This window comes from Tupaia chinensis, unplaced genomic scaffold, assembly GCF_000334495.1.
Source record: "Tupaia chinensis unplaced genomic scaffold, TupChi_1.0 Scaffold000146_1, whole genome shotgun sequence".
NCBI lineage: Eukaryota > Metazoa > Chordata > Mammalia > Scandentia > Tupaiidae > Tupaia > Tupaia belangeri.
The window spans coordinates 11137777-11153212 of NW_006159616.1; the positions used below are offsets into that span (position 1 = coordinate 11137777).

The following is a 15436-nucleotide window of genomic DNA, read 5'->3' on the forward strand; positions in this document are numbered from 1 at the left end:
AAAAAAGGGGGGGGGATTGAGGAGTGAGAAACGATGAAATGACTTTTCTTTCATACTTCCTCCTTACATTCTTAATTTCCTTGACTTTTGCTTTAAACATAATATATATCGAGATCAGGACTCTAACTGTATTATTACAAACTCAGGACCCACCTTTCTTGACTACAGAGTCTACCTAGAACCAGAAGCTTCATCATAAATCTCAGCAAGACCACAAACTGCTGACTCAAATATAATCCCAAGAGCCTCGAGAAAGGGTATTCCTTCCTCTGCTGGGCTGGCATGAGGAGGCTGAGGTGGCAGAGATGGCTCAAAATGACAGACTGAGTGTTCCTTACCTGGTGGGCGTGGTGGTCAGGGTGGCAAACCACAAAGTGCACCCTGTATGATTCCTCAGAGCAAAGGGGACAAACGGCTGCCGGCGCTTGGGGGTTTTCACCTCTGCTATAACGAACGGAAAAGGTCTGTTAGCAGACGCCTCTGTCTGTGTGGCAGAGCCCCTCCCCACGCCTGGAGACAGCGCCCAGAGTCGTCTTTTATGCGAAGGGGCTGACGGTGGAAGAAAGACAAAAGGAATGAGCATGGAGCAGACCTGGAAGCTCCATGGATTAGCTGGCTGCCACAGACGATCAGGACCCCGACTGACTACTCCCAGGCCCCACGACTCTTAAAGGTCTCACCTCTCAGAATAAGGCATCAGAACATAGCTTGCCTAGAATCGAGAAATAGAAACAGATCCCCCCACAGTTCCCAATAAGTATATTCTAGATTTGGTAACCCAAATTATAGCAGATATAACAAATGTATATACATGAGTCCTTACTTAAACTTCATCCGAAAAAAGCCTTTACTTTAATGAAGCCTCTCTCTATATAAAACCTACTCTTCTGTCAAATTATAGTAAAAAAAAAAAAAAAAATTCTTTCCTAGTCTCTCATACAGTTTCTTTCCCCCCCTACCTAGAAAATCAGAGATATTCTATTCCAAAGCATTTTAAAAGCCAACTTTTGCCAGTTTTGTAAACATAGATAGTACCATCACCTACTAAGGTGGATACTATGGAGGATACAAAAGGAGCATAAAATACGGTTTTGTTTCATGAAAGCGCTTGCACTTAGGCAAACTGGAAATAAATGATTATCAATATACAACTGTAACTAGCTTAATCCTAGAGAGGGAGGACCCAACTGGAAATACTGTAAGAAAGCCGAGGCAGGTGCCCTGGTGCCCGGGGTGCTCAGGAGCCCAGTGGAGGCGCTGCTACCCATGCCCTGTGGTTTGGTTGGGACGGAGTGTGGGGGCGGGAGGGAGTATCAGTTCCTCTGACCAAGGGCCTGTGTCTCCTCCACTGACCACACAGGTGGTAGCAGGAAAGGCAAAGGCAGCAGCAAGCCAGTGTGCCTGACATGCTCACAACACATTTAACAACCAGTGAAAAAGGGCACGGCCTGGCCTTCGGTTATATGTCCAGCTTTAAAGCAGCCTGAGAAAGGCCGTGACCCCAGTGGTCTGCAGGTGGGACAGGAGAGGGGACTGCAGACGCCTCTGTAGCACTACAACAAACGGTATTCACCCTATAGAACAACATTTCCTGCCAACGACCTTGAGAAGGTAAACTGCAACATGTCCTGCTTTCTGATGACCTCCTGAAGAAGGCATGGGGCAGAAGCCTAACAGTAGATCATTATTACTGCCTTTTCAAAAGCACTTTCTTTTGTTCTTTTGTATCTCTTCAGAAGTTAGTACCACAAACACTGCAAAACAAGTCATTTCAGATTAAGGCAAATTCCGTTTGATGACAGTGGCTCAGAGGAGTCGGAGATACAGAAGTCTGCTAAATAAATAAATGAACAGTTTCCAGTGTATTCCCACCTCTCTGTTGGGGGGGGGGATGGAGGGTCAGTCGTTTAGAGATACCCCAAATATTATAACAATAATTTCTGGGACAAGCAAATGGCGTAATGGTTACATCATGGGATTCCCACGTAGTAAACTGCAGTTCAAGTCACAGACCATGACACTTAAAACTCACGCCAGGCACGTGTGTGTACATGCCCAAGATCCTGAGAGAATGAAGAAGAAACTGTGGTGCAGCCATCCCCCCTGAAGGGGGCACGATTCCTTGTTGTCTGACTCTGTCTCTCTGGTGAGTACATGCACCCTATAGCAAAATCTCTCTCTCTCTTTTTTTTTTTTTTTTTTGAGAGGTTTTTGCTATAGGGCGCGTGCGCTCGCCAGAAAGACAGAGAGACATAGAGACAGAAAGCGAGAAATCACCCCCCAGGGGGGATGGTCACGCCGCAATCCCTTCTCCTCCGTTCTCCTCTCAGGATCCTGGGCACGCACGCACATGCGCCTGGCATGAGTTTTAAGCCACTGGGTCTGGGATGTGAACCACGGTTGACTACGTGGGAGTCCAGCGACACAGCCATTACGCTAACTGCTGGTTCCCGCAAAATCTCTCTTAAAAAATATATAAATGAAAAAATTTTTTCTATCTAGGAATATGCCCATTTCTCACTCCAACAGCCTCACATAGTTAGTTCCCAAGGTCTGCTTTTTTTCATAAGTGCTCATCAAGTAGAAAATTAAGGAGTAGCTGTGAGGCTGCTGACAAGAGCAGAGGGGGAGTGAAAACTTTAAGAGCTGTCTGCAGGGTAAACAGCATTTACTGTGGCACTTTGAAAGACCCCTCCCTCTCCAGGAGTGCAATGAGAGCTGCTTTTATTACAGCAGATAAAGGACCCAAGAGGAAAAGAAGCCAGATGTGCTTTCATATCCCACTGTGAGCCAGACTCTAAGTTTCCATTTGCAAATTAGATTTAAAAAGAACAGGTGGGAAATGGCTTTGATCACTTTGTAATACAGAATAAAGTACTAGAAATTTGTACAAAGATATTCACAAGTATAGAGCTTTGGAATTAAATAGCATCAGTAGGCACACTGCTTAGGTCCCCAAGCTTCTTGTGTTGACTAGACATAAAGGCACACACTTCAGTAACCCACTTCTCTGAAAATAAAAATGCATGGAATGCAAGCAGATCCAAACCCAACATTGGAGAACAACTCTGACATCTACGCTAGTGTCCAAATAAACCATGCGCTTACGTTTGGCACAGCACCAGAGGCAAAAATCTCCCAAGTCCATCAAAGAGAACAGTATTCCCTGGTGGCCTTGGAAAATCTGCCTCTAGTGACCAAACCAGATTTCTTCACAGAAGGGGAGAACCTAAAGCCCCTCAGACCCAAGTTCAACTTCAAATGCACAGTTAAGGAAATTTGTTTCATTCTGAATTTGTTTCATGGATACCTTGGCCATTATAAGCAGCATAGATTTCCATGCTGTATGAACAGCTTAGTTCATCAGAAAGGAACTGGCATATAATTGTAAGAAGTAATTAAAGTCCCCTGTGTGCTACTAGATAGCCATGTGAACAAAGGCAAATTATGTAGTTCTTCTAGGGTCTTACAGTCCTCATTAACTAGATAAGAGTAATGCTTGCCTTAGCCTGAAAGACTGATGTATAAAGAAGTGCAAAAGTATAAATCCATGGGCCCAGCTAGGATAGCATATGCTGTCAAGCACCCTCCACTCCATAGTTGAAATGACACAGGAAGCCCAGGTTCAATTCCCAGCCCATCCTAAAGGCCAGGCACAGTGGCATGCATTTGCAATCACAACAAATGCATGAGGCTGAGGCAGGAAGGAGGAGAGCTTGAGGCTGGTCTGGGTCATAGAGTGAAACTCTACAAAAAGAGCCAGGCGGGGCATGTGCCCAGCTGTGAGGCAGAGGCAGAGGATCACACAGAAACAGAGACACAAATATTTTATAAATAATAAAATAGCTTCTAATTTTAAAAAAAGAGAAGCATAAATCCATGAATAAATAAAGATTCAGCTATTCCAGTAAGACCTTCCAGGAAAAAAGAAAACAGTAATGCCCTCGTGTATCATCCCTGATCTGTACTCCTAGTAGAGGAAGGTCGACTGGCCTTTTAAATAAAAGATGTATCCTGGCCTCTTATCTGGAATTAGCCAAGTACAAACATAAATCATTCAGATTAACTGTACTTCTTAAACCAAAGAAAGAAATGAACATCTTGGGACTCTAGTTCCTCAATATTTCTGGTATTTCCTACCACATTCACTTACCAAATTCCGAAAGATGCTTAAAGGGTCAGAGATAAAAATTTTTTATAAATTATTTTCTATCTCCTAACCATATAAATTCCTATCTAAAGAGATTAAGGCTTGTGTGTAAGCAATTCCTTACTGGAAAATGATTTCTTAACTCAATTTCTGATCATTACAGCTCCTGTTGCATACAGCCCTATGTATGCCCATAATAAGCGTTCAGGACCAGCAGGTGACACAATATTGGAGGAGCTGGACTCCCTCACGGTCGATTGCGGTTTGAGTTCCAGACCCAGCAGCTTGAAACTCATGCTGGGCATGTGTGCATGTGTGCCCAAAATCCCAAGAGAAGAGTGAAGAAGGGATCGCAGCATGGCCACCCCTCTGTGGGGTTGATTTCTCACTTTCTCTCTGTATCTCCAGCAAGCACATTCACCCTGTAGCAAAAATCTCTCTCTCAAAAACAAAAAGAATAAATATTTGCTGAGTATTCTAGAAAGGAAGACTCATAGCACTGCTGGATGGAAGATGGTGTTCTCCCATCCACTTGCCTCTAAGTAACAACGGGTATTTCTGCATCGTACACTACGGAACTTATCCCATTTCCACCAGAGGTTAAGGGAGATGGAAGAGAGGCAAGTAAGAATCATCACATCTGATTACTTCTGGTATAAAGTGTCACTCTGCTCATTAGCTGGAAATGTTCTTCCTGTTACTAGAACAAAGTACTTACAAATAGGTATGCCCTCATTCAACTCCCACTCACAAAAAATTGATGTACAAGGCAGTTCTTAAAATAGGAAAATAAAGCAAGCCCTTGCTTGGCTATACTGTACCTCTAGCATAGATCTGGTGCTCTAGGTTAGTCAGACTGGCTGTACTCCTAGTTCTAAGGTAGACAAGGGGGAGGCCTGGTAGACAGGAAAGACACAGTTAGAGGGCAAGAATAAATACAGTAAATAAGAGGACTTGCCTCCAAACAATAAGCAAAAACAGAGAACATTACAATAATAGCAAGCATCATGCAATTACAGGGTCATTCTCGTCTGTGATTACTGAGAGCTAAGAATACACTTGACAAAGAGAACACACCACTTTTTATGGTAGCTCTTACTGTGGGGCCTCTGTCAAAGTAGCTCCCCACCTCCCCAACTCTGGACTAGGGGAAGAGAAAACGTATTGAACATTCTCTTGAACTAAAAGAAAAGCCTTTGAGGATTTCTAATGTGAAGCATGTCATTTTCTTACATGACAAAGAAAAGTTACAAGAACCAATCAGCACAGATTTCAGTGAGGGTGCTCCATTCCAACTGAAAAACAAGTAACAGTAGAATGCATGTCGCAGGGTGTCTCAAAAAGTCAGGGGAAGAGTCAGTCTATGTTCCAAATTACAACAATCTCAACTAAAGAGGCATCTCAGAGCATTGTGGAAATTCTCAATTAAACATGAAGTTTTCAGAATATTTATATTTGATATTTTCATGAAACATCCTTGGGCTATAAAATAACAAACTCAATGAAGTGGCACACCATCCAGGTTTACCTGCAGAATCTCAGCCCTTACTGAACAAAGTCAACAATTATGTCAAAATGAGGCCAATATTTTCTTTCCTCTGCTAAAGAAAGTGAGAAGACAGCAGTTCCATTAGTTTGAATTTTCTATTAAGGGCTATTCCAAGGGTTCATTTTAAGGCTGGCCTGAAAAAAAAGCACAACTTTTGGGGGAATATGAGTATTCTAAATAATACTTATTCTGAATAAGTTTGCTGCGATCAGTTCGACAACGTTGAAACCTACTGACTTTCAAAACAAATGCCCAACAATATTTTATTGGGCTTATTAAAAGAATACAATCCTGGAATTTGCTATATTGGTATCCAGGAATTTCCAATAAGGAAAGAGGTTTGGAAATGTAGGTATATTCAGTTAGAAGTGATTTTAAAAATATATTATACCTATATAAGCCTAAGTAACCATATAAATGTATAAGCAAAAGTCGAGCTTTAATTTAGCCCTAGTTATTTAACATGAATGAGGCAGCTTATTAACTACAGAGAAAGAAAGAAGGCAAAAATGAATAAAGCAAGCAAGAAGTAAGAGAGGGAGAAGGGAAGGAAGGCAAGGAAAGAGGGATGAAGGGAAGGAGAAAAACGGGAACAGATGGACAAGAAAATCTTTCATCAGAATCCTGAAGATTTAGCCTTCCTAGCATTTGCGCTGACTCTGAAGTTAAGAGCCCCCTACATGAATAACATTTTCAGAAACACACTGAACATATTACATATTACATATTACAAAGACTATTTAGAGTCTTCTGGGTAGACTGTGTTACATTTTCTTGCCATATAAATTGGGAAGGTTAGAGGAGGAGCCAGAACCAGAACAAACACTGTCTGAAAAGCCCTGGCTTCTAAGCAATGACCTTGAGAATCAGAAGCAACAGCCCTGGGAACACAGAGAGCACGAACAGCTGACATTCCTTTGTCTCTCTTTCTAGAAATACAAGGCACAAAGAAAGTCCAGCAGAAAAACCTTATGGCTTTAGAAAACCCATCTTCCCATAGCACGTTTGCAGACCAGATGAAATATTTATGCATTCATGAGCTATGTGAAGTTCAGCCAAGGCTTCCTGGAGAAACACATTGAAAGGGCTGGGGCTGAATTGAATCTGGATGACGATGGCTTGTGGAACAACTAAGCCCCTACAGTTATCCTTCACCACCTCCCTACTCTGGGGAAAACAGCTCATGGGAAGGCATTAAGTAAGGAACAAGAACATTGTCCACAGAGCACAAACTGATTACTCTCTAAGCGGCTGGGTATTCGATTCTCTTATACATCATAAACAATACCTTGCCTTTTAACATTTTCCACATGGGATTCTGCCCTTCCTCTTTTAAAGAATATATCCAGATCTTGTATCTCTAGATTTAAAGACTAAAAAGATATTTTTTAAAATACAGTCAAGAAATCCAGTTGAAACCAACCAAGAGCTGGTCCTGCAGCATTCTCGGTGCACCAGCTCACATGCGGTGGGACCAGAATCTAGAAATTACATGCTGCAGGTCCTCTCCCCTACAAAAGGAGAGTTAGAGCCCATGAGAAAACTTTAGCAGTTTGTGCCAGGAAACTGTCTCCTGCAAAGACTAAAACAGACCTATAGAAGACAGTCAGAATCTCCTATAGGTTTTTCCACAAAGAGTGATGGTTCTTTTAAAATTTGTCAGTGAATAACTGCTCTGTAGGCCAACAGTGATAAAGGTAGGCATTTGGAGAGAAAAATCTTACTTTGTCCAAAGCATGGAGGATCCACCGAAGAGCCCATCCAGTCTTCTGATTTGGTAGATTCTATTTCCTTGTCCTCTTTACAATAATCTGCCATCCACGATTCTTTGGTACTTACATATTGGTCTAGAAAGAATTCCCCAAAGATATTAAGAAGAGGAATTGGAAAGATTGAGGGCTCATGTTAAATAATTTCGATTCAATAAAATGAACTTTTATCAAGTGCCTCACTACATACAGGCTTAGACTAGATTCTGAGAATGTCTGTACCCTGGAAAACCTCACTCCATTAGAAGAGATGAATGTGAACAAAATAGCATCACCACAGAACTTTATCACAATGTGAAAGGTGTTAAAACAAAGACATAAATAAAACTCAGGTATGTGGTTAAGGTGATTAGGTCCACATGATTGCACAGTTCAAGTCCTAGACCTGGCTAATTAAAAACATGCTGGGCACAGGTGCACACATGCCCAGACTCCTAAAAGAGGGAGAAATGGGGAAGACTGTAGTGTGGCCATGCCTCACGGAGGACTGCTTTCTCATTTTCCACCCTCTCTTTCTCCGTCTCTCTCCTGTGAATGCATGTGCCCTTTGGCAAATTAAAAAATATATATATTCAATGGGAGCACAGATGTAGAAGAGATTTAATCTGCTTTAGAAGTAGGGAAATATGCACCAAAGTTAGAGAAATCTTCAGAGAAATAGAGACCATTTTTCAGGGTCTGGAAGAAAAGAGTAATCTGGGGCTTACCAAAGGGATCAGGGATACAGTAATACTTTTTGCAGAGAGAAAAACAAATGCAAAGATTCCAAGACATGAAAATATATGGTACATTTAGGGAACACTGAATAATCTGGTGTGACTTTAGCACAGCAGATTGGGGTAGGGAAGGACTTAGTTTGTAAAGAGCATGGTATATTATGCCAAGGGAGAAGACTTTGGAAGTTGTGATCAGTTAGGACATAGACAATTTTCTATGAATAGTTGACCTTTAAAAAAAAAGAATTTATTTATTATCATCAGTTTTTAGAATTTGCTATAAGGCATGTACACTCACTAGAGAGAGATAGAGACAGAGAGAAAGAAAGAGGAAAAGTGAGAAAGCAAGCCACCAGGTCTGGGACTTGAACCATATTCACCCATGTGGGAGTCTAGCACCTTAACCACATGCCACCTGCTGGCACCAATACTTGATGTTTTTGAGAAGTATAATGGGGATATAGTAAGTTAACAAAATAATTATGATGTATTACTATTACATGAATATCTTTTTTACTAACAAAATATTATACTTTGTGGAATAAGATTACTGTTTTCTGATTTTTTTTTTTTTTTGGGAGAGATTTTCACTGTAGGGCGCGTGCGCTCGCCAGACAGACAGAGAGAGACATAGAGACAGAAAGCGAGAAATCACCCCCCAGGGGGGATGGTCACACCGCAATCCCTTCTCCTCCATTCTCCTCTCGGGATCTTGGGCATGCACGCACACGTGCCCAGCGTGAGTTTTAAGCCACCGGGTCCAGGACACAAACCGCGGTCGACTACGTGGGAGTCCAGCGACATAGCCATTATGCTAACTGCTGGTTCCCTGTTTTCTGATTTTTGATACCAATACTTGGCAATAGAAATTGGATTCATTTAAACACTAAGTGGTCTTAGCAATGTTTCTGGGTTTTAAAACACTATCAGAAATAAAGACTGGATGATAAAAGTTTCACTACTGATAAAAAAAAAAGCCTTCTGGAAGATATCTTTAACTAGGAAGATGTTCTTCAGAAATACCAAGTGGCCCAGCCTCTGTGGCATAGTCAATAGTGTGGTGGACTGCAGAGCTACAAATCACACACTGACCAAGTTCAAGTCCCTGGCCTGGTTAGCCTGAAAACACACTGAATACAAGTACATGTGCCTTGGCTCATGGTAGGTTAAAGGAAAGAGACCATGATGTGTCTGAGCCCTGTTGAAGGTGCCTCTCATGCCCGCTCTCATGCATGACCATACATACTCTCAAGAATTAAAAACAACAAGAAGAACCACTCTGAGGTAAGATCTTGCTTACTATGGGTTTTCAGAGGACTATCACAAACTTCACCTAACCTTCCAGATTAACAGAGTATGTGACAAACAACATAGGAGCCAAAATTATTTAGTTTAGGAGGACTATTAGGTCAGTCTACTATTACATAGGTGATACTAATATCAAGGCAAATTAATGAATGAAATATGATCGTTTAAAACAGTAGTTTCAGGGCCAGCCCATGGTGTGTTGGTTAAGGCAGCTGGATCCCACATGGCAAATGTGTGGTTTGAATCCCACGTGTGAGTGCTTGCCTAAAATCCCAAAAGGAAAGAGAAATGAAGAAGAAGGGATTGTGGCATGACCTTTCCCCATGGGGGCACTTTCTTACTTTCCCTCTTTGGGAGTGTATGCATCTACTGGCAAACATTAAAAACAGTAATTATAAGGGGCCACCATAGCAGTGGTAAAATGTGACACTCTGAAAGGGTGAATCATGTGGGAAAGTTCCAGTTCATATCCATAGACCTCCCTGGACGGTGAGGGATCATGAGGTCAACATAGGTTTTATCAGAAAAGCAGCCACGATGGATAACTGACAGTTGGCATGGGTCCAAGTACTTGCTGCACGGGAATGAATAGTGTTCCAAACAAGGAACTGAACGTACACACAGGTACCAATCTACTAAAGCAACTTCCTACTCACCGATCAGTACAGAAGTGATGTTGATATCCAAACGGGGTTTGGCCTTGGCTTCCAGCTTCAGTCGGGGAGGATGAAGACGACTAGCTGCCTGTTGTTGCCAGGATACAGAACATGGCCATGGCTCAATAAATGGCTCCCAGCCTAAAAGAACACAGGAAATAAGACATCTGGTCAGCAGATATTAAGAGTTTACAGGGGTGCAATGTTCATAAATGCTCAGCAAGGACAGCCTACAGTTTAATAGCTTTCTACTTTCAATTCAGTTTCACAATGAAGGTACCATTTCTTGCTATGTGTCACCAACCAAGGACACAGTGGAAGAGCATATAGGTACTCCACCATGGCCTTCTGGGGTGGCAGGAAGGAGGCAAGAAGTTCACACGTTGTCTTCCACTACAGAACAGGCAGGAGCTGGTCATGAAGCATTCATGAAGGAGAAAGGAGTCTTAGGCTCAGGTAAGAAAAACTACAGTGGCTAAAATAACTGCTAAATCTGATTCTCTTAGTTATATGAACAATCCACTGGTTGAATAAACTGGTATATTTGGAGGCTCATTAACTTAACTTTTCTAAATGTATCTTAAATTGTAGCATGTATATAAAAATATATAGCATAATATACATTTCAACTTATATGTATGCAAGAAATAAAATTTCTTACAGTTCAACTTAAGAAATAGAAAATCAGAAATTCCTGTGAAGCCCTGAGTGCCACTCCCTCATCTCATTCCCCTTCTTCCAGCCAACCATCTCCTACCCACTCTAGGTAATCATCAGCTAGCATTCTAAGTTAACATTTCCTTATTCTCCTATAGGATTTCATCACACATGTATGGGTTTCTCAAGAATGGATTGATTACTTTGTCCTATTGTGATCTTCACATAAGTGAAATCCCTGGATGTGTTCGAGTTTCTATTTTTGCCCAATGACATCTTTGAGCACACTGCTGCCTTATCCTGATGTGGGTAGCTGTGGCACATTTGTCTGCACCACTGAAGAGTAACTGGCTACTTATCCAATCTACTTTTGAAAGACATTCACTTGACTCCATTCTAATGGCTATTAGGAAGACCACTACTAAAAGCACCCTTATACACATACCAGGATATAGACCTAAAAGCAGTGTGTTGCTGAGCTGTCAAGCCTATACCCAACTTACTAGGTCATGACAAATCCTTTCCCTAAGAGGTTGCACCAATTTACGTCTTTTTTTTTTTTTTTTAATTGCCACAGAGCATGTGCACCTGCCAGAAAAAGAATGAAAGAAAGGGAGAAAATGAGAAAGCACGTTCCCAACGGGGTATGGTCACACAGCAATCCTTTTTCTCCATTTCTTCAACCTGCCAGGATTTGAGCACACTCGCACACATGGCTGGCAGGTTGTTCGCTCTGCTGGGACCAAGAATCAAACAGCGGTTAGCCATGTAGGACCCAGCTCCCAGTGCACGGCACTTAAGCAGCACACTACAGGGCCTGCCCAATTTACAATTCCAGTCTCAGGGAATTTGGCTTATATCTGCCCCAATACTCAGTAGTGTCACACAACATGCCAATCTGTTAGGTGTGAAAAATTATCTCTCACTGTGAATTAAAAGACTCCTCTTTTTTTTTTTTAAAACAGATTTGAAAATATTCATGCAACCAGCTATAAAGCAGGGGATTTACAAATACAAATCTAATACAATCCAGTACATAATATACAGTAGGTACTTTAGTTTCTTTACACCATCTGGCACTTAGCAACCTGAATGTCTTCAAGTAACTTGAAAAGTAAGCAATATTTAGTCAGGGAAAATAACTGATTTTCAGAAAAATAGCTACCATATGCCCTGCAAGAATTTCTTTCAGCTAGGAAGAGTTGGGCCATTACTCTAGTTTTAACCATCTTAAACAATGAAGAAGTAAGAGAGTTACCTTTAAGTGAATCCAGAGCAGAGGGAAAACATTAACACATATTCTAAAATAAAATGTGATGTGATATGTACTCTAGAACAATCACCAATGGTACAACAAACTGAAGTTTAATTTTTCACTGAAATCAAATCATACAACCACTCACAGGCATCAGGTCTGTACTACACAGCACTTCTTCGCTTCTTATTCTGTCCATACCATTTCCATTCTGCCCATACTACTAGGAATTCTGAAGGGAACTTCTTTAAACTCTCTTAAGGTAAGTAAGTTATGGCACAAATCACTTGGTGCTAATATAGGATGGCTTCTAAATTTCTATCTGCATCGGCCCTTACCTTGGTCTTTCCAAAGTGGAAAAACAAACCTGAAAATGCTCGCATTATTACTCAGGAATTATGTCTCCTAAAAAACAGCTTGCTCTGATCAACTCTGCTTTGCTTTAGGGAGTAGGTATGGCAGTATAAATATATTATCCCTGACTCAGTATATTTCTAATGAAACAAACAAGTTCTGTGGGGAGGGAGGAGACTTGAAGCTTGAAATGCCTATGGACATAAATCTCCCTTGAAATTTAGCTATCAGGGCCAAAGAAATGATCCTTTACCATTGAGCAATGCCATATTCTGGAGAGAGCCAAACTCCAGGATCAAAAAGAATTAACTATGAAAACTTCTTTTTAAATAATTTAATTACAGTATATCAGATACATTTTTAGAAAAATAGAAAATCTATTTCTTCTGTGGTTATGCAGTCGCTTGCCTTTAATCTCTCCCTGTCCCGCTCTGCTCCTGCCCTTTCCCTCATGTAAAATGTATGTAGCAACAGATCCAGGCAAAACATTTGAATTTATTTTTAAAATCCCATGATAATACATGCTTTCTACTGACCTGACAGAGCACGGTTATAATAATCTCCAGAAAGGGTGAAGTGGGCATAGCCTTCAGGACTAGTTCTTACATGCTGAAGAAAATTCAGACCTGCAATGAAAGCAAATCTTACTGCAGCAGCACGGCAAACCGAAACTGTCTTTAGCAGACAAACCACCTTAAGCATATGTTAGTAACAGTTAGCACAGATGTTGCATAGCAGAACATTCAAACTCTTGGTATTTTTTCATCATGTATTTAAATTTTCAAACAATACTGCACTGAAACCCTGGGGGATGCACAGTGGTAGAATGGTAAAACATGGCACTCTGCAAGGCTGACCCACATAAGAAGGTTCCACGTTCGTTTCCCAGAGACCTCCCTATGTATACTGGTACAAGTGTATGCCGCTGAAGCTGGGATGTCAGGACTCTGTTAAAGGTGCTGTCTTTTTCTCTGTTTCTCTCACTTATGGGAGAAGGAAAAAACTCTGTGTGTGTGTGTGTGTGTGTGTGTGTGTGTGTGTATGTCATTTATTTTCATTATTGAGTTTTTTGGCACCCCCCTTAAACATGCCTGAGGTAAGTACTCCTTCCTTTGCTTCCTCTAGTCCAGCCCTGTCACCCAGATCAGCTGTGTCTGACGCCTGTGGGCAAATAAAACAAATATTTCTATCTGAATATAGGAAAAATAGATAGAGTGATAAGAGTAGTTGTACCCTGGGACCACCAGATGGCATTGTGGTTACATTACTGGAGTCCAACATGGCCAACCACAGTTCGAATCTTGGACCCAGAAGCTTGAAACTCACGCAGGGTGTTTGTGCATGCATGTCCAAAATCCCAAGAAGAGAATGGAGAAAAAGGAATTATGGTGTGGACATCCCCCAGGGGTGATTTCTCGCTTTCTCTTTCTCTCTGTCTCTCTGGCAAGTACATGCACCCTATAGTAAAATTCTCAAAAAAAAAAAAAAAGTAGTTGTGCTCTGATAAATATTACCTCAAAACTAAGATTACCATAAAAAGTATCTAATCATTATATACATAAAAGACATTCATGGAAAAGGTCAAAATTCCAGTTGTTACTTTTTTAAGAAGTTTATTTATTTATTCCTTCCATGAGTGAGAGAGACAAAGGGTGTACTTACAACTCTAATAGGATCTTCACACCACAATACCCCCAACCACAGCTAAACACGTGCAGGTGCCTTATGTGTACAGGGAAGCCCTGGGACATGAACCCGGAACCTCCCAGTGTTGGTCCACTCCCTTGAAATTTAGCTATCAGGGCCAAAGAAATGATCCTTTACCATTGAGCAATGCCATATTCTGGAGAGAGCCAAACTCCAGGATCAAAAAGAATTAACTATGAAAACTTCTTTTTAAATAATTTAATTACAGTATATCAGATACATTTTTAGAAAAATAGAAAATCTATTTCTTCTGTGGTTATGCAGTCGCTTGCCTTTAATCTCTCCCTGTCCCGCTCTGCTCCTGCCCTTTCCCTCATGTAAAATGTATGTAGCAACAGATCCAGGCAAAACATTTGAATTTATTTTTAAAATCCCATGATAATACATGCTTTCTACTGACCTGACAGAGCACGGTTATAATAATCTCCAGAAAGGGTGAAGTGGGCATAGCCTTCAGGACTAGTTCTTACATGCTGAAGAAAATTCAGACCTGCAATGAAAGCAAATCTTACTGCAGCAGCACGGCAAACCGAAACTGTCTTTAGCAGACAAACCACCTTAAGCATATGTTAGTAACAGTTGGCACAGATGTTGCATAACAGAACATTCAAACTCTTGGTATTTTTTCATCATGTATTTAAATTTTCAAACAATACTGCACTGAAACCCTGGGGGATGCACAGTGGTAGAATGGTAAAACATGGCACTCTGCAAGGCTGACCCACATAAGAAGGTTCCACGTTCGTTTCCCAGAGACCTCCCTATGTATACTGGTACAAGTGTATGCCGCTGAAGCTGGGATGTCAGGACTCTGTTAAAGGTGCTGTCTTTTTCTCTGTTTCTCTCACTTATGGGAGAAGGAAAAAACTCTGTGTGTGTGTGTGTGTGTGTGTGTGTGTGTGTGTATGTCATTTATTTTCATTATTGAGTTTTTTGGCACCCCCCTTAAACATGCCTGAGGTAAGTACTCCTTCCTTTGCTTCCTCTAGTCCAGCCCTGTCACCCAGATCAGCTGTGTCTGACGCCTGTGGGCAAATAAAACAAATATTTCTATCTGAATATAGGAAAAATAGATAGAGTGATAAGAGTAGTTGTACCCTGGGACCACCAGATGGCATTGTGGTTACATTACTGGAGTCCAACATGGCCAACCACAGTTCGAATCTTGGACCCAGAAGCTTGAAACTCACGCAGGGTGTTTGTGCATGCATGTCCAAAATCCCAAGAAGAGAATGGAGAAAAAGGAATTATGGTGTGGACATCCCCCAGGGGTGATTTCTCGCTTTCTCTTTCTCTCTGTCTCTCTGGCAAGTAC

General features: G+C 41.3%; 1 protein-coding gene across 6 annotated transcripts in view; it reads right to left on the bottom strand.

Moving 5' to 3' along the window:
• Positions 1 to 15436, bottom strand: part of VPS13D (vacuolar protein sorting 13 homolog D) — a 323690-nt gene that overhangs the window by 196549 nt on the left and 111705 nt on the right. For 3 of the 6 annotated variants that reach the window (XM_006145292.3, XM_027770624.1, XM_006145296.3), the window contains 5 exons: positions 14522 to 14611; positions 10149 to 10289; positions 7424 to 7546; positions 4972 to 5046; positions 339 to 444 (listed from right to left, as the gene is read on the bottom strand). In XM_006145292.3, the coding sequence (XP_006145354.1) occupies positions 339 to 444; positions 4972 to 5046; positions 7424 to 7546; positions 10149 to 10289; positions 14522 to 14611 (535 nt within the window). The remainder of the gene's footprint in view (positions 1 to 338; positions 445 to 4971; positions 5047 to 7423; positions 7547 to 10148; positions 10290 to 14521; positions 14612 to 15436) is intronic. The other 3 variants (XM_006145293.3, XM_006145295.3, XM_006145294.3) reach the window with 3 other exon arrangements.